The 21,079-nt window shown below is 32.2% G+C and overlaps 1 protein-coding gene across 1 annotated transcript in view; it reads right to left on the bottom strand.

Moving 5' to 3' along the window:
• LOC119635130 (phosphofurin acidic cluster sorting protein 2) overlaps nt 1–21,079 on the bottom strand; it is a 78,015-nt gene that overhangs the window by 8,001 nt on the left and 48,935 nt on the right. The window contains exons 2-5 of the mRNA XM_038029725.1: nt 20,093–20,512; nt 18,889–19,190; nt 7,598–7,857; nt 4,267–4,555 (exon numbers count right to left, since the gene is read on the bottom strand). Of these exons, the coding sequence (XP_037885653.1) occupies nt 4,267–4,555; nt 7,598–7,857; nt 18,889–19,190; nt 20,093–20,512 (1,271 nt within the window). The remainder of the gene's footprint in view (nt 1–4,266; nt 4,556–7,597; nt 7,858–18,888; nt 19,191–20,092; nt 20,513–21,079) is intronic.

The following is a 21,079-nucleotide window of genomic DNA, read 5'->3' as shown; positions in this document are numbered from 1 at the left end:
TTTTTTTTTTTTTTTTTTTTTTTTTTTTTTGCAACAATATCTTTTCCTCTATTCTTCATAACTTGTAGCTGGCTGTTCAAGTGAAACAGGCTGTTGAAAATGTACAAGCTTCTGCTTTATATGGTAGTAGTGTTTTCTTTTTAGTATTCCTAGCCGAATAAGATGCCATCATTGCCACATGACCGCGCCCGGGAAAGGAAATTTAGGCGAATGCTTGCTAATCACGATTTCAAAATAATCGTTAACTATTAGGGGTAACTGCATGTATTTTGATAGGTGACTTTTTATAGGTAAAAATTGTAAAGAAATGGGTAAGTGTACAGTGTACAAAGCGATTAAATTCGCTCATTTTCACTTTTCTTTCTTTCTTTTCTAATAACTGTTTTCAATTTAGTTTTATTGAGATATTCAGCCTAGGCCGATGCTGTTCATGGTACGTTCAAAATCGCCTTTTCGATCTGCATTACTTTTTCTTTTGCTTAATTTGAAGGAATCTACTGTCGACAAAGAAGCTCATCATTCATCATCAGCTTCATAATAACGTTGCAGTCTTGATGTCAATGATTAAAAAGTCCTGTTTTTAATGTCAATGACAAAAAAACAGCCTAGAGGACCAAAAAAGTTCGAAGATAATGAATTGCAGTCCCTCTCTCAAAAAACTGACGTAGCAACTGTTCCTAGACGTTCACATGCGATGGGAAAAATCCCAAACGGAGGAAAAATGGCCACCATACAAATTGACCGAAAATGCCAATTCGTACCGTTTCAACAATGCCAAGTAAAGAAAGAATAGTTTTCTTTGGCGTATTGTGATTGGCGAAGAAAGGTGGATCTGCTACGACAATCCCAAGTGCCATCCGCATCGACACCGAAGCGGAACAGCATTCATGGCTATAACGTAATGCTGTGCGTATGGTGGGAATCAACAAGGAAGGTGTAGTGTGTTATGAACTCCCTACAAACGTAGCTACAACACGAATTGAGTGAAAATGCCATTTTGGCTGCTTGTTGCAAAAGTTGTTTTAGGACGCCCTACTACAGCTCGAATAGAAAGATCAGCCACACCCAGCCTACTCGACATATATGGCGCCTTCTGATTGCCACTTGTTCAGATCGATGCAGGCAGTTCCTTAAAGTTGAAGAAGTACGAAAATGGGTCGATAATTGGAACTCTGTCAAATCAATATCGTTCTTTCGCCACTTGGTAACAATTTTTATTTATTTATTTATTTTTTTATATTTAAACTATTGACCTAACTATAATCATAATCGATACATTTAATTAAGAGAGCTTAAAGAATGGACTTATAAACCTCCATTGGCATGAGATAAAAGGCAAAAATTTAAACATGAATTCTAAAAGTATGAGAGTAAAAGTGGAACAATTACAAATTTGTTGAATATTGTATGCGATTAACGATCATGTAATCGTGAAAATGTTTTATCAAATCAAAAGTATTCGGCCTAAAAATAATGTACAAATAATCCTAGCACTTATGGTAGGTAAGTAGAAAGATGAGGCTTATAAGTACTTATAGTGTACTCTGAAAATTTATAGAAAGGGTTGAATATGGCGCATCAACTTTAATTCCCAGTGTTAGTTAGAGCTAGCTTTTCATTATTATTATTATTATTTTTTAAATTTATCTAGAGAATAAATTCTAAGACTAAAGTCCTTAATGCACTACCATCTGAGGTTATCGGCTTTATTAAAAATCCTGCCGTACTTGAGATTTGAACCCACGACCATTGAGTTGTCAGTTGAGACTCTTGCCTACTCGGCCACTCTTGGTCACTTTGTGCTTGGCAAAGAGATTCAAAAGGTCGTTATAAAGTGTTGATTAAACTACATAAAGGGTACACATCGGTGCTACAAACGAAATAGTCAATGTATTATAACTTTAGTCTTTAGCTAATTGGCATAAAATTTCATGCGGAAAGAAATGTTCCAATTGGCTAAATCCGAAATGCCGACGCATATGCTTAATTTAAAGAGACTCACTTCAATAAATAAATAACTTAAGCAATGGTACGAATAGCAATAAACTTTGTTAGATTACTTATAACCTTCTCCCTTATCAAGCGTTAACTTTTTCCATGCAAACATATGCGAGTGTCAATCTTGTCAATTTTTTCCCCCTCCCCATCGGATTTGTAGATAGATAGATATTCACATAACAAGAAATTCTTCTTGATAACTGAATATTTTTTTTTTTTTACATAAATTAGAAATTATATGTAATGTAATAAACAGTTTATGATGATATGGATACAAAAAAAAAAAAAAAAAAAAAAAAAATGTTGAAAAGCGTACATTTTAGGAGGAAGAACAAGAAAAAAATATTCAAAAATCTACGCAAACACTACTAGTAGTTAATGCTAAATGACAACAATAATAACTAAATGTATAAAATGCACTTAAAACAATTGTGATCTGCTACCACCACCTCCACCACCACCACCACCACCACCACGACCACCATCACTGCTAAGTAAGTCATACATTTACTGTTATTTAGCTAAGCATTATTACTGAGCCATGCATGGCTCATGAATACAGGTACAGGTTTTTATTGTTGCGGTACATACGTACATATAACAAAGTATAGGTGGATGGAACATATATAATGTGCCTTAGCTGGTGATGAATAATATCATTGTCATTTTATTATTGCAAACAAAACAAAACAACGAAAAACAAAAAAAAACAGGAAAAATCTGCGAGGAGAAAGTGTACCGGTAAATTTTTTACATAACAAGGCACATAAAATACTAATGTATGCTATCATATTTAATGTAGTTGCCGAGTGTATAATGCGTTCAAGTGCCTGCAGTGAATTGTCACATATGTTATGCATTTTTTTTTTTTTTTAGGTGTATACAGCGCACTTTTGGTGCATATTATTGCATATCGTGAGGGAGGGATTTTATTTGACCTATATTTTTGATGTTGTTGTTTTTTTTTTTTTCCGCAAAACAAGCAAAGAAGCAAAAAATTTGCAAAAAATGAATTCGGATGGATTTAAAGCAAAATATAAAAAAAATTACAAATTTATTTATATCATTATTGGAGAATGTGAACGTTCGAGCAAGTAGTAGTTAGTTGCTATTGATTAACACAAAGTAATGTTTGCATAGGTTTGGTTTATAAAGAATTTAAAATATCGAAAAGAATAAAAATAAAAAAAAATTTTTTTTTTACTTGAGAAATATTCAAAAGACTATCTAAATAGAATATATATTCTCCCCTTGGTCGGCATAAAATTTTGACAGGAACTACTTTGTTCCGTTGGCATACTGAACGTCGCAAAAATTGAGACGGCAACAGACAACGTTTGATGTTGATGTAAGGCGCTTGGTAATAGCAGTTCATAGCAGATATGACATCAAGCCTGGCTTTGCTAACTTTTATTAGGCTCATCCTAAAATTTGAATTTAATCCTCCCCCCAGCGGACAAAAATCGAAAATCATGGAATAAAAACTGTTGCAGTCAACATGGAAATGATTACAATCTTCTTTGTCTATATACCGTCGTCTTTATGCGATATAATATTTTGCAGCCCTTATACATGTGACAGTAAAGATTCGTTCTACCGGTACCATAAGTTTCTCCTGCACATGATATGTAAATACATTTTGAAATTGAAAGTCTTTACGTTGAAAACACACATGCAAGCAAGCGTATGTATGTTTAAGAGAAATGACGCTCACGCATACATATCATAACAAAATTTGCCAAAACGCATCGAAATCTTAAAACGCAAAAAATACCTTCAATATAATGCATCCGAAGAGTAATGCACTTAATATAGCGGATAATGTGAATAGTATAACGAAAAAATTGCTGGGGGAATAAACTGTTTGATCTGAATTGATTTGAATAGCAGAAATGATAGGTTAAAATAATGTAATGGGTTTGGACTTCTAAAGATGGTTGATTACAAGCGGATTTCGTGTGAGAAACCTAGACCGTAAGCGGATCCCTTCAAAATGTCTATAGTTTGCAAGGTCTCCGATCGATCTATTTACGTATTATATAATAAGTGATAAACTTACGAGTACACTACCTTTGTTGGATATGAAAACATTGCAACAACATTAACAAAAAAACTTAAGCTATATGAAAATTTATAACAACAAAAATGCTCAAGGAGGTTATAATATTATTAAAAAAAATTTTAATGAGTTTTACTTTCAGAGGCGGCAAATAAAAAATTAATAAATCCAAATGAAATAAATTTTTTTTTTTTTTTTTTTTTACTTACCACCACCTGCACCAATGTCATGTAGCATGATACGTGAATTCGTGAAAAACGGCCTAAGAGACGGTTTAGGTGTCGAACCAATTGATAAACTATCTATATCTGGACCGGAATCGTCGCCCTCACAACACGACAGAGATTCAAGTTCTTGAAATAAAGCATCTAAATCTCGTTCCCCTCTTAAAGCGGCCGTGCTACGATTCACTTCACCTTCCAATTCCTCAGTGGCTTTAAAACGTTTAAGCAAAGCAAAGATTTTCTGCTTAAAGTTTCGCTGTTGCAAGGATATAGTCTAAAAATAATAATCAAATTAATTAATATATATATATATATATATATGAATATAAGAGGTTTAAAAGCATGTACAATATACTACGTAATTATTATTTATACACCTGTTATCTAAATTTTATGTATATCGCGAATAATACATTATTATATTCTATACATAAGCAGACTCGTGCCCAGATATAGACGTCATAGCCAAAATCGCTTTAATATAATTTAATATGCGCAACATACACTTTCTCCCTTTCATGATTTTATTTAATGCCTTTGTTTTATATGATGTAGTTTTTTTTTTTTTTTTTGTTTTTTTAATGCCAATAAAAAGTTTATGTAAATGTAAACAGAAGCTTAAAAAAAAAAAAAAAAAAAAAAAAAACAGTTCATATTCTCATACAAATTAGAAAGAAACTTGAAATATTCAGATAATTCAAATACGCTGGATGTTATGGAACACGGTATGATAAGCAAATACTAGTTTTTTTTCTCCTTTTTTTTTTCTTTTTGTTACTCATGAAAAGTTAATCCATTGAATGTCAACTTTGAAGTTGAATTGAAATCGAGATGATTTGTTCACAAGTCAGAGGTCTCCAACAGAAAGGTTACCAATAGCTGATAGCATTTTTACCGGACGCCGATCGAAAATTTTCTGCAAACATTTCTCAACTTCATCTCTAAAGGTGTCCTTTTAAACTTTGCAACTTTTACGTACTAGAGCTGTTAGATGAGAGGGGTATCTAAGATTCGATCTAAAGGTGCTTAGGGAAACGTTGCATTTGCTTGAGGATACGTTATTTGATTTTGATAGGGATGAAAATTTTATATATTTCCAAACATCGTCAGTGATTGCTGAAGACTTACATCTCGGGGGAGATTTTTATCTAAAACATTATACAACTCAAGTAGAGAACAAAAGTCCCCGTATCATGGGTCGATTGAAATTCTCACAACTTTCAATCTAGGTGTCTAAGAACTTTTTTAGATTCAATCGAACTTGATAATAAACTTCGTAATGGTTTTCTGAAGAAGCGACTTAAGCTTCCCCTAACTTTGCGTATATTAATCCTATCAAGCTATCCTAGGAAATAGCAGTCAGTGAGTAATTAAAATAATAAATTATCCGCCCGAGTGGCCGAGTAGGCAAGAGTCTCGACTAGCAACTCAATGGTCGTGGGTTCAAATCTCAAGTGCGGTAGAGTTTTTTATAAAGCTGAAAGCTTTTAGATGCTATTGCTTTAAGACTTTAGTCTTAGAATTTATTCTCTGACTAAATTTATAATAATAATAATAATAATGTTTTAATCCAGGCCAGTTGATTAGCTACGTTTTAAAATTTCGTCATAAATCGGAAAAAAATCGCTTAACTTATATTTATATCTATCACGACAATAAAAATGCTTGACATTTATGCTACGAATGCTTTATTAAAATGAATAACACAATAATTGCGCTCTGATCGATCAATCGTTGTCGATCAAGGCGATGTCAGAGAAATTCTTCAAAATATTGATTTACAACCGGTATATTGTACTATATATGGCATTGCTGTGCTAGTAAACATTGACTAAAAACTTGTCTTAAACCATTTTTATAGGGGGAGAATAAAGAAAAAACTTCATATGAGTTGAAAATGATATATGAAAGAAAACGAAACCGAAACATTTTTATTTAAACAGATTGATACTGGACGATGAAAGCCGAGTCACATACGACAATAATATGCGAGAAGCGCATGCGCAAACGACGGCATATATAGACTGAAGTCACGTAGTATGGATGCTTCACTTCCATTTTTGGAATTTTATTAAATTTTAATATCAAAGCACTTCATTAGCTTCTAACTGACAAAATCGTTTTGACCGCTGAATAATAAATAATTTATTTTATCATTTTTCTCAACTTCTTGTTTTATGGAGTAAATCGATTTGACAAGTGAAGCGTCCATATAATGCCTTGTTTTTGGTGAGATAGAAAAGCGAACGATCACTAGGTGCAACTGAGGCAGCAATAAATCGACGACAACAAAAATACTTCCATCTTCTATCATGATAATGATCGACTTCAATTAAGAAAGCTATCTAGGATGGTTAGTTTTGATGCATCTATTACATAGTCGAGGATTTTACTCGTTTCAATTACCATTTGTTTCGCTCTTTGAAGAACTCTCTTAACGAAGTAGAAGAAGTAACCTTTCCAGTAGTCGAACAAGGCTTTTACCAAGAGTAATGACAAAAGATAATCGATTTTTGGCGCAATACACTTATATTAGGTCATATAAAAAGTCTTCGCGTTTTTTTTTGCACGGAATGATGCTGATGCCTACATATCGGGCAACATTCACCTGATTGGCTCAAACGAACATGGGCTTAAAAGGTGACATTTCAGCTTACATTTTTTTTTTTTTTTTTTTTTTGAAGATACTTTTCTAATTCTTTGCTCGTCTAAAAAGTTATATTGATTTGAAAATGAGATAAATATCTGAACATATACCCCATGTGATATTTTTTTGCTACAAAAAAGGTTAAACAAGGAAAAACATGGCGAAAAATTTGTGAAGTGTACGGCGAGACTGTTGTGAGAGAACGAAAGTTACCAGGAGTGCTTTGCTCGATTCCGTTCCACCTAAAATTTTGCAACTGACCGAGCTAGACCGACACGTAAGCTGTCAGAGATAGGGGAGGCACTAAACATTAATCACATGACAGTTTGAAATGATTTGTAAAGAAAGGAGCTCGAAACCGTGGAAAAAACCGCAAAGACTTTTTATATGAAAAATTAAGGAACGGAAAGTGTATTTGAATTTTTATTCTAATCTAGAGCATTATATTGATTGAAAAATCGATCGCTTGATCTAATCGAAGGATTTTAAATTGCATTGGTTCGTATAAAACTTATTCGGATCACTATTATGTATTAAAATTTGTTTGTAAAATTTGAATTTGACTTTTAAAGGGTCAAGAAAAATTGTCCTCTTCCTTTGGTAAGTATTTAAAAGTGGGTTTGGAAAATGGGATGTAAAATGTAAATAATAATATGAAAGAACACTTACTCTACTTATTTTAGCCCGCGATGAACTTTTATCTTTAATCTCGAATTCACTATCGCTATCCACCGGATTGTTAGGTCCTAATGCAACATCTTCTACTTCCGATCGTTGCAACTTACGATACTTGCGGACATCATGCTTGGCTGGATTATAATCACGTTTCGCATCGTAGCCCGTAATTCCGAGTTCATTAGTTTCATCATTAAATTCGCCAGAGCTAAATTCACCTTCTTCATCTTCATCCGAATATTCAGCAACGCGATCTGTTACAGACGATGATGATGTGTTGGATTTTAATTTTTTATTAAACATTAAAGAAAACATTAGTATAAAATTTATTTTGATAAAACTTGTTTACACACACAAAGTTGCAAAACTTTAAAAAGTTATATAAAACAAAACAAAAAAAAAAAAACAACAAAAATTGGATCAGATTTTATAGAAAATGGCAAATATCGATCTTAAATTAATTTTAGGATATTATTCCTTTAAAACGAAATTGTTTTTTTCTATTTTTTTTTTTTTTTTTTTCAACTAATTATACACGTATCTTGTGATTTGGTTTTATCTGTTAGCGCTTTCGAAACGAAACTGATAAAAATTTTTGTTGATTTTTCTCAGTTTAAGACAAACAAAAGCAATAGGACTTTTGTTTCTTACTCTTCTTGCCAACACCCCCTTGAGAAATACATATATAAAACACCAACGCGTAAACAGACGGGACTTTCTCATTTCTCTCAGTACACACCCGCTCAGTACAATCATAAATCGAATTTAATAAAAATTATCTAGACGAGTGAGATATAACATAAGTAGAAAAAATTTTTTTTTTTTTTTTTTTTTTGAGTGATATTATAAATAAACGAAAGATTCATTAACGGCAACAGACCTGTCACGATTAAGGCGCTATTGTGCAGCCAGTCACTTGATTGTAGTCTACACATACTTAACTACATATATATATATATGTTAAAGACATATGTTTTTTGTTTTTAAAACATAAAGGAATGGAACAATAGCTAATTGTAGATTATAATGATCCACACGCGCCTCGCGGGCTTTATTGTTACATTGGGCTATTTATCTTTCATAGGTACTTGTTATAATTATGTGAAAAATATGTCTATCAATCAAATATAGAGAAGGAAGCAAGATGACGACTTTTGAAAATGGTAACCGCATGCAGCCGCACAATAAGTAAAGAAACTCTAAACTAATTATGTTAAATACAGCTTTTTAAAGAATCTGGTTTGCTACTATTCTTATGAATATGTTTTACAGATTGCATGAAAAACTCAAACATATATCTTTTCGATCATCTCAAGCAAGTTTCGCATGCATTCGTATAGTATTTATGCATCGATTCTCGTGACCGCTTATTTTTGTAATTGTTAGGTGATGAGTAAACGGATAATCATTTGACCGATTCAACAAGTCAGAAAGTTATATTCACAGGGGGGGAGGGCGAACCTTGCATACCCATTACTATGCATTTTTGCATTCTAGTCTCCAACTTCTTTTATTTGACACCCATAACGCTAGTATTGTTGGTAGGAAAAAATTAATCCGCCATACCACGGTTTCTATCATATTCCTTTTAGAATTCACCCATTTTTAGACAGATAATATCCTTTCACTTGAGGAACGTGCAAAGCAGTTTTAAGCATTCTGTCTTCTTTTCCTTATGATAAATAAGCATAAAAACTCAAAAAAGTGAAATAAAGTGAAGTGAAGTACATCCTAAATGTGTACGCTTTGTGGGCATCGTTCGTTAATGGATTCAAAAACCATGTTCAAGACGTGTGCCAAGGGGAAGGGAAAAAATTCAATGACGCAACAATTCGAGGGTGTGTGAAAGTGTGTTACATTTCTATTATTCGGTTTAAATTGTAAATAATGATCTACTTTTTAAGCTGAGACAGCCAGTATGCGTGAGTACAAGTTTTTTATTTATCAACCAGATATGATAAAGATTCATTCTTTGTCTTAGGATGAAAATTTCCTGATTTGATAAATTACTAGACTGTAGTGAAATTTTGACAAACATCTCCATTGTTTTTGTCCCTCCACACATCGCCAAGGACATGATGGCAAGTACTATACAGGGATCAATGAAACATACATTTTCCGGAAACTGATCTTGACAATGACTTTCTTTCATTCTGATTGATCTGACTGATCTATTGCTACTGATCTCAGTTAAATAAATATTTTATTGAATCTAATCGGAAATCGATTCTTACATTCTGTTTGACCAATTACTACTAATTTCAATCAACTGAATATTTTATTCAATCCATTCCGAACGCGATCGATCGTTTTTGTCCCTCCACTTACCGCTAAGGATATGATGGCAAGTACTATTATATATAGGGATCAATGAGACATACGTTTTTCGCAAACTGATCTTGACAATGACTTTCTTTCGTTCTGATTGATCTGACTGATCTGTTGCTATTGATTTCAGTTAAATCAATATTTTATTGAATCTACTCCGAACGTGATCGATTGCTTTTGACCTTTCACATACGGCTAAATAAGTGATGGCAAGTACTATATAGGGATCTATGAAACATACGTTTTTCGCAAACTGATCTTGACAATGACTTTCTTTCATTCTGATTGATCTGACTGATCTATTGCTACTGATTTTAGTCAAATGAAGATTTTAGTTAATCTATGCTGACACGCAGCAACGCTGACTGAAACGAAGAGCTGTTTCGAGTGTTTATCTTTTATTTAGAAATTTTTCGTGATTGAAATTTTTATTGACTTTTCTCGCAAATTCTCTCGTCATTTGATTTATTTATACAAAATAGAATCACATCTTTTTAAAGAATAGCTTCACACAAGATATGTGTACAGTATTCCTCGCACGATATATCTTAAGAATTATGCGTATGTTCTAATAGATTTCTGTCACACAAACAAGCAAACTCATCTCATTCTTATTTAGAATCTTAACGTTTATCATATAATTCGCAAGAGTATTTCTATTTATGTATTCATGAATATGTTGATTATACGGAAAAAAAAGCTTAATTATTTAATGTTAATTTAAGATGAATCATCATAGAGGAATCTCGTTTCTCATGTTTTCTATCATTAATAAAAAAATTTATCTTCTCGATATTTATATGCTGAACGCGTTTATTATGCTTGCAATCCATAAACATAAGGAACACTTCTCCATTGTTTGCTTATAGTAAGAAACGATAGAAAACATTATGACCAGAATTTATGATCCATGTAGCGTTGACTTATTTCCAATAAATTATTTAGATATTTGCTTAGTATTGATACGGAGAAATCCGCAAAGACCTTAGTTTTCCAGCTGAGGCTCTCCTCTAACTTCTTCTCATAAAATTTCATTAATAAAAAAATTTCCGAGAAATCTTTGCTTCGCTTTAATTTACTCTACATTCCTATGCTATATTTAATATTTGTTTTCAAATACAATATTAAGTACATTAATACAATGATCAAAAAATAGGGTGAATTTGTTTATAAAACAAAAAATCTTGAGTTATTCTCTCAAATTAGTTTCGTACTCTCCCCACCAAGTTCGACATAACGCACTTATGACAATGCTTAAGTATTTTTCCGGGATATTTTTCGATTCCACTTTTATTTTCTTTATTGATTTAAAGTGATGTCTGTCCGGTATTATCTTTTTATGTTTTAGAATCAAGTTATCCCGATTATGGAACCGATGTGGACCGAGCTTTTGGTGGATTATTCTCGAAGTTTCTTTACAAAAATTCAGTACTTTGTACAAAACATTTTTAACGTGGCTTTCGTCGGAAGATGTTGGTTGCTGATCGCCCGGGATGCTATTCGTCTTGAAATAGTTCTCGATCTTCTTTGAAGACTCTGCTTACAACATAGCCTTATTATCAAAAGCCACCTGTAATATTGTCCGCAAATAAACTTTTAAGCAAATTGTTTGCTCGACAACATTAGACATAAAAAAAAAACCGAAAACCAACTTTTGTATATTTGACACTAATACCTAACCCAGCAATTAACATAAAACTCTAAATAGATGAAAAAACTTATAGAAAATATACTGAATGTATAGCATTCGCAACGGACCATTGTGCTATAAAGCTAGTACCGGTTCAGGGAGACCCTACCGCCGAGATCGGGTTGGGAAGGGCAAGCTTTTGAACCCAGGGAGGTATCAAGAAAATGGTACACCGTCGATTCCAAATTGGAATATGTCAAAACTGTGGCTGGGATTTGCGGCCCGACTTTCCAGAAGGCCGTGCCAATGGGATATAGTTCCTCCATATTCCAAGCATAAGTGAATGCTTAAGAAGGCAATGCGGCTTATCATGTACTCCGACCGCCAAGGCACCTTAAGATCCCTAAGGCGGCGAATGATAAGATCCAGGCTTGTGTTGGAGTGTCTTCATATAGTCGTATAGTTCAAAACAGTGCTGTAGGTTTTGAAGATGCCTTTGTTATGGCTTAATCAAGCCCATTTTAAAATTTGATCTACATTCATAAACTAAGGATATTTTTACACGATCCTATAGAACCTAACGTTAAACGGACATGGCCGTTCTGAGCCTTTGCTCATGGAATTTCTGACGCGTATATATGAATGTCAGCAAGAGCAAAATCTTTGTTAGAATAAAGATTCGTATTTCGCTTGAATTATCAGGATCAGGATTCACTTTGGTATAATTCTTGAAGGCAAATCTAATGTGTTATGATGTATGATACATGACGCCCATTTCTCAAATAGTTCCGCTATGGATATTCATAGTTATAATTGATGCCAATGATTCGACGACTTTGCTTATTGCATTCGGCTTTGAATATCGTAACTCATCTACTGTTCATCGTATTGAAGAGTTTAGCAATATTATCAAGAAACTATCTTCTGTGCCCTTTATATTAAAACAGGATAAGATGGAAAAGCCACAATTCTAGCCAACACCCTACTCGCTCGAAGGGCGAAGTCAAATTCACGCATCCAATAGATTGTAAATTATTAGTAATGGATGGGTTGCTTTTCCAACATTCTTTTGCTAATCATCTCTATTTTCTAGTGGTATCTACGACAGTTTCTTATTCTTCACGGTTTTCAATATCGTCAAGATCAGAAAGGGATGAAAATTCCCAGTCAAACAAAGAGTTTGGATCTTGTGTTTAATAATGCTTATGATGATATAAATAGAAAACGTCCACTTTTCATCATATAGATGCACAATTCACAATTTAAATTAAAGTAAATATGTAACACTCACAGCAGCACTTATTTATTATATCATGAAATAACATAAAGAAACATATGCAGGAATGTGTATAACAAATGGAACATCATTGAAATCAAAAACAATATATATATATATATATATATATATATATTTTTAAGCAAACATATATATGTATTTATAAGATGATGTATAATATAATATATATGTATATATGGCCACATGTCTTGTTTGCCAAAGAAGAAATAAATATTGTTTTGTTTCTGCGGGGAATACAATGAAAAGAAGCATTTTATTAAATTCTTTCATTGCCTGAAAATACAGATGAATGTGTGTAGCTGTGTGTATGCTATTTTTGCAAGCATCCTTCCGCGATTCAAAATATATTCATTTTACTTTATCATTTGTAACATCGAACAATATTGCAGCGAAATTGCGATTACTGTTGTCTGTGTCGACTACTGCTAGTATGTTGTTAGCTAGTCTTGTCAAAGTTGCTGCATTTTCCATAGGAAACAACAACAATTTAACAGCATTACTCGAATGAATGAAGCTTGAAAATGGATTTAGATTGGATCAGAAAATCATCCACACACCACACATTTTCTTCTTATTATTTTTTATTTAATAGATTTTTCTCAAATTTGAGTTTGAGTAGTTAGCGAAACTCGCCCGGTTCTCGGTAATGAAAACGATTGTAATGGTGATTTGAAAATCGAATTTCCCTATAAGGGAATCTTAGGAATTTACCTAAGCCACCGCTTAGAAAGATAATATGAATAGTGTAAGACATTTTCTTAATTTCAATCAAAACTGCCTGTCTATCCAAAATTTATGAAATTCCTCATTACCACAAAAATCGGAACACACATGTTCTTACAGTTCATATGCGCAAAATATGGACTGAAAAAATAATAAGCGTTGCGCGTTTCCACGATTCGTATTGTGCTCGTTTTCTTTTCCAAGAAAATATAAATTAAGAATTTTTATATTGAGTAAGTCATGGGAAAAAATTCGATTAAAATTTTGTTGCATTCATATACTTCGGAGAATTTTATGAAGAGAGATATATATTTATAGTTAAACATGGTACACTGATGAGCATGTATATATGATAACGATCAATAATTCCCGGGATTGGTAAATAGCTTTCTAATCAAACAGAAATCGAAATTATTTTTACAAGATGTGCCCCAACAGCACCCAAACGACACTTTTCAAAATTTTATATTATTTCAGTCACGAGTTCAAAACATTTCTTTAGTGCTTTCAAAACAATGGACAAAGCGAAATTTTTTGTGCTGATTAAACAATGCTTTTTGATGGGCAGAAAGGCCATTCAAGGTCAGCATATGGCCATTTTTCTTCAATGAAAAAACAATTTTTCCCTTAGTTTGAGAACATTCAACACATGTCCTATGGGCATCGGTGGCGCTCAACGCAGTGGGTATCCTAAAAATATCAAAAGGCGCTATGGAATAAATGCACCGAGTCACGAATCGTCGATGGCTACAATGACAAATGCCGCTACTCTATCCATACATTCTCTCATGGAATTTTATCTGTTTGCAAATGTCATAAAGATGCTTAAGAAGAAAAACTGAGCTTATTAGATAAATTAAGGTTTATTTTGGCAAAAGGAATCCTTGCATTGATCGTAACTCTTTCAAAGGAAAAAAATTCAAATTTTGAAAAAAAAAAAAGTATATTTTTTGATTAATCCCAGGAATTATTGACCGATATTCATACATATATATACACATATATATATACACATATATATACATATACATAGTGTCATATATTTACTTAAACGTGCGCTATGAGTATCTGTGTAACTCAAAACATCATAACCTAAGTCTTACCGATAACCCGCAACTTATAGGCGGCAATTATGAAATTTTAATTTAATTGGCAAAGGCATTCATTACATTCATCTAGATTCTATATATATATATATATAGGTTCTACATATATAGATTCTATATATATATATATATATATATATATATATATATATATATATATATTCTTAGACGGTTCTTAGACATTAGACTAAAAATCATAATAGAACGCAATTTATTCCCGATGATAAGAAAATATGTATAAATTCGCGATAGATGATTTAAATTTTCGTGTAAACATAGATTTGGCAGATTCCAACAAAATAGAAGTCGATAGCTTTTTCTTTTTTTTTTGTTGTTTTTATTTACTTTTGAAAATTTGCCAAATTTTTATAAACATTGTAGAACAAGATAAAGCAAAATTCAAAATAATTTATTATATTTGATAAAAAAAATTAATGTAAAGATGAGAAATCTAGTTTATACCTTAATAGGATGCAATAGAAAAAACTATGATAATTAAGTTTTAACACAATTTCATGAATCTTTATATTTCTTATCTCTGTTTTAATTAAATGTAAACCACACCACAAACTCTTCTGTATACCACAATACTCTTCTTAATTCTGTATACAATGAAATAAATAGAATTTTTGTAGATTATTTCGAGTAGAGAGACAAGACAACAAAAAGAGAGCGTTGCATTGGAAAGCAATTAAAATTCAGTTTAGCAATTTATGTTAGAAATATTTGAAATAACACAAGTTGTGAAGGAAACTCTTCCGAACTAAGATAAAAAATTGCGGTTACTGGCTTGGCAGAGAGATTGCAAACTCTTCCTTAAGAAGAAAGAAAACAAATCTAATTAAATTTGTTGCTTAAAGGCTTGATCCGTTATCTAGCAGGAAGAACTGACGAAAGTGTAAGTGTTGAGTGTTCTGGGACTGGTATTAACTATGCATAATTTACATTACGTTTTATTTTGAGAGAAAAGGCAAACATAATTTACTCTGCGGAAAATATATACTTTCTTTTGGAATCGATTCTTCTTCTTCTTTTTCTTGCTGGTCCTTTTAAAAGTCGGTTTAAAATTAGTGAGACGTTCCTCCGCCATGACTTTCTACATCATTTTTCAAAAAGATCTTATGTATTTCATTGGGAGTGGTTGAAAGAGTAAGAAACACGTATAAATTTTTATCTACATCGAAGCAATACGTACTGATAATACTTTAGATACTTCGTCAATTAGTCCGAGGAAAAAAGCTTTATTGCAAAATTCGATTTAATTCATGAAAATAAGCTCCTTGGAGAGTAAAACAATCGATGCAAGGTTTCTCTAACATTTTGATGCCTTTTACAGTTCGAGAAAGACGCTTCAATCTCTTCATCATTATTGCATGCGAAGCTTTTTACCTGATGGAGTGTCTGCCTTAATAATTTGCGCGATCTTTATTAAATTTATTCACTATTACTCGGCGACGTGCTTGGCAATTCTTCATTGTAGCGCGAATGTTGATTTCTATGACGTCACGACCATTACAAACATTGGAGGAGTTTTACAGAATTCTTTGAACTTGATTCACTGAATTAGTTAACCTTTACACCAGAGCACGTGACGCAACGAACCTTTATTGTGCTATGAAGAACGATTCCTAACACTAATGACTTATTTTATTTATATATACATAATGTTGGTTTCTATGGCCCCACGACCATTACAAGCATTGGAAGAGTCTTACAGAGTCCTATGAACTTGATTCACTCAATTTTAGCTACCCTTCATAACCAGAGCATATGGCGCAGCGAATCTTTATTGTGCTATGAAGAACGATTCCTAACACTAATGACTTATTTTATTTTGTGAAATTGATTTAAATTAATTTACGTATTAAAGCGGACATAATTCTTACTAGATCACTGCATCACGATCTTTCGCATTTAGTTATTAGCCAATCTACCAATCCTACGTAAATGATGTACGTTTCATCATTGCTAGATTGAATTGAATTGCAATGCTAATTCAAAACTTGTATAATTTATCAAATATTTGCGCAGTTCTTTCATGTATTCCATACAAACAGACAGACTGAGTTCCCATCGTACCGTATCTAGTGATTCGTTTAGCTATTAATTTAACTTCTTATGTGAATTGAAAATTATAGCATTAACATAGCATAATCGTTCCAAAATTAATGCAATCCTCTCTCTCTCTCTCTCTCTCTCTCTCTCGCATTCACTCACGCACTCATTCACTGCAGATCACCTGCAGATATTTCTCAGAAAAATGCGTGAACGAAGTAAAAATATTTCAATTAAATTCTATTATGCAATTACTTAGCTAAGAGATTAAAAAGCCAATTTTCTTTTAATGATTAAATAAACGTTTTGATCGGGTATTTCGCATGTATATAATAAAATTTCTATTAAGTTGAAATTTTTAATTTCATATTAAATTTTTATAATGTCAGTCACAGCAATGCTATTTGCATTTATTTCGATATACCCTATTGCTGCGATGCTTTTGCTGTGGGTGCAAACACAACCACGAAAACTGTAAATATACATAAAATATTTAAAAGCGATTCTAAATCATTGAACACTCATTTCCTTGAAAATGTTTAGGGTGAAAAGTGCTTTCAAACAATTTTTAAAAAAGCAAATCCAGATGTTTTCATTCACAGCGTGCACTAATGAATGGCCATGCAAGAGCCGCAAAAAATAAAAATAGGGGCTTTAACAGCACTTACCGAGTGTTGTTCTAAATGTCTATGTAAAGGATTTTCGTTTAAACACTTTTCTTTTAGCTAAAAATAAACTAACGATTTTTATTATAAGAAATTTATTTTTAAATCTAACGTCGCAGAGTTTCGGTAAACTGGTTTTCTCATTCCATTTGTAAACCATGAAATACCTATTATTATCAATGCCTGTCAAAGCTTTGCTCACGCTTGATTTTCCTACCTAATCGTATCAAGCAAGGCACGTGTTACTTATACAATGATAGGTGAAATTTTCGATCAATATTTTCAGGGAAACTAAATGTCGTATGCAAAGTTTAATTATATTTTGAAGATACACTGAGAAAGAAGACGTGCATTTCTAATGCATTTCGGTTCTTTTTCTCCCCAACCAGGAAGACACTGTGTCTAAAAATAACAAAAGACCTCTACTATAGATGGTATGTGCCCAGTATGGCCCAACCACGAGAATGAGTATCAATTCATTTTTAATTGGCTTTCTGACTTCATTGCCGAGTCACTACTAGCAGCACTTAGGTGCAACCATCTAAACCCAAGACATTTTCAATATCCATATATAAACATCTATTCACATGCCCGTCAATTGTGAATGTAGACGGTACATTTCTACTTTTTATTTCTTTTCCTATATTCGCGAGCGTACGAATAATCACTAACCAAGAGAAAGTCGGAAGGACATAAGTAATATTAAAAAAAAAGTATACACATAATAAAATAAAAGGAAAGTGTAAAGGTTAAAAGTGTTAAAAAAAAAGTGAACCTTGATTTTGTGAGTGGAGAATGGAAGAAAGAAGGACTACCACGAAATATATTCACGTAATAAGAGGAGGAGAAAAAACAACCACAGAAAAATGTTCACATTTCGACAAGACGCCAATGTCCCGATAAAAAAAATATATGGTCGGTATTGGTATATACAAGAGATATCGATTTGAAATTGGCTCAAGCAAAATCTACGACCGTCGAAAAATTTCGCCAAAAAAATTTCTCAATTATGGCAAAAGTTTTTGTATTTCACTTAATTGCTCGATGCGATGATAGGTACCAAAGATTCTGATTGCCACTGACACGAGAAAAGTAATAAGAAACAAAAATTAAATTCTTCCTTAACATAGTTTTTGGCGTTTGCTTACAAATTTATTAAAGCGTGCTTACAAGCGAGAACGAAATTTTTTACATTGTCTACTTTGAGGGGCAAAATTGAATAAAATGATTATTATTATTTTTTTTTTTGCTTGAGAAAAAACGTAAAGAACGTAAAGTAAAAAAAAAAAACGATTTGTCGCATTTGTAAGTGAAATAAAAAGTAAGAGCTTTTTTTATTATTTTAAAAATTTTCAAAAAAAATTTTTTTTTTTTTTTTTTTTTTTTCAAAGAAAACATAATAAAACTTTGCCAACATTTCTCTATTACATAATAATGTAATTGTAATAATATCTACAGAAATATGGTGTAAATAGACTTACCTGCCAGCATCATGCTATTATTATTTTTATTGTCGTGATCAACTGGAATGGACGAGACACGTTCGGCACGCAAGCAAGCTACAGTTGTACCCGGACGACCATTTTTACCGGATGCCGTCAATTCAACTGTCATATCCATTGATTTCTGTAATACTGCATCCATGCGTATAAAACCTTCAGCTAAGGTTTTATAACCCAAAATGGTACGAGATTTATACTTTTTACGTCGCTGTAGTAATATAACCAGTCTGTGCGGATGTTCATGATGCAAGAAGAAGAAAGGCAAATTGTAACCGTAACGTCTTTTTTATACAACATTCATATTTATTTGATTTTCAATATTTAAAAAATAATTGTTGATACACACAAATTTTTTAAATGATGAACCACATTTAGTTACAACAATTACCGGACGTAAATTAATTAATAATAAAATTATAATCCAAAAAAATAAAAAAATAAAAAATAAAATAAAAAAAAAAAACGCACAATATTTCATGATGACATGGGTGGTTTGGTTAACAAAATAGTTGATAGAAAAAAAAACACAATATTTAGATATAGAACACACGAACGAACACAGTTCATTAAGGATTAAGTAGTAGAAATTACGAGAGAAAAAAAAAATGAAAAAAGAAGAAGGTAAACAAATTTTAGATTAAAGAAACAAAGAAAATACTACATATAAATAAATAAGAAAGAAGAAAAGTGTTGTTCATTAAAATGAGAATGAAATGATATGAAAGAATTTCTTCTTCTTCTTCTTGATGTTATTCTTCTTCTTATTATTATTTCAATTAAAAGTATATCTAACTTCCTATTTTTATATGCAAATGAGAAAACGTTAATTAGCTGCTGAAGAAGGAAGTAATATTAAATGATCAATTAGTGGTGTGCCGGTAATGGAATAAATTTTTATAATTGCCATTATTAAAATGAAACTTGAAGCAAGCAACCAGCAATCTTTGTGCAATGTAAATGTGATTGAAGAAAGCGCTTCATTTTCTTCAAACTTTCATGTATATATATATATATATATATGTAAAATCTTGTTACGATTTTTTTCTTTTTTTTCTTCATAATGTGATACTTGTTGTTGATTGTTCGTGTGGTCATTGTGCGTTATTGTCAATAATATAATGTTGTTGAATAAAGTGTTATTGTTAAAAATAATGCAATCAAATGCGATAATTGAAATACGCACCTATTGCCATCACGTTTAATGAAATGTGGATATTGTAGGCTGAAATTTAAATCCAATTCAGTTTCCGCTAATGGTGTAACGTTGCCAGATGTACCAATCAATGATGCAGATACTAATTGAGAATTGCCGGCATTTTGACAGCCAACACTGGAACTACTACCAACAGCTACGGGCGAGTTACTTTGCTGTAATAAATTCATACCAATTCCGGAACCCGAGCTAACAATATTCGAAGTGTTGGCCATATTAGCCGATGTCGCTATTGTACCAAGTTGTAATAATCCAGCACCATTTATCGATATCTCATGCGAACGTAAAGTACGCTTCGAGCTTTGCATTTTCACTGCCAACGATAATGATGTCGTATCACCAGGCAATGGTGTTAATATTGTTAAGCGCGTTATAGTTAATGAGCATAATCTGTAATATGCAAAGAAAACAATAGTTAAAGAAAACGTCATTAATTGCACTGCAGACTACAATAATAATATTTAATAAATACAAATTTATTTTAAATAAATATATTTGTTAATCATTTTGTGAAAGGAAATGAGAAAATTTCCTTATTAAAGACATCCCATCCCATACATATATTATTATCATTCAATAATTAATTACTAGACTTTTCTTAAACACATAATAATTATCCCTACGTCTTCGTACTTCAACACTTACGTTCATTACGTAACATATTAAATGCATTGAGAAATTTTTGCTTTTCTAAATCTTCTTCGGACGTATTATTATGTCTTACTATATATAATATGGCCTTCAATACGTTTGGATATCATTCATAATAAATGCATTGGAATTGAGATTTCCGGCATAAGATGCTGAGAAATAAACCCTGAACAGTAGTGAATACAATAATCAAGTGTACAACTGTTACACATAAAGTGTTTGATTAAATTTATAAGCAATATAAGTAACACCGGATGGCACACCGCTTGCATGGCAGACAGACAGACAGACAGACAGACAGACAGA

Source organism: Glossina fuscipes, unplaced genomic scaffold (assembly GCF_014805625.2).
Source record: "Glossina fuscipes isolate IAEA_lab_2018 unplaced genomic scaffold, Yale_Gfus_2 3, whole genome shotgun sequence".
In the NCBI taxonomy this organism is placed as follows: domain Eukaryota; kingdom Metazoa; phylum Arthropoda; class Insecta; order Diptera; family Glossinidae; genus Glossina; species Glossina fuscipes.
This window is presented reverse-complemented; position numbering and strand designations above follow the sequence as displayed.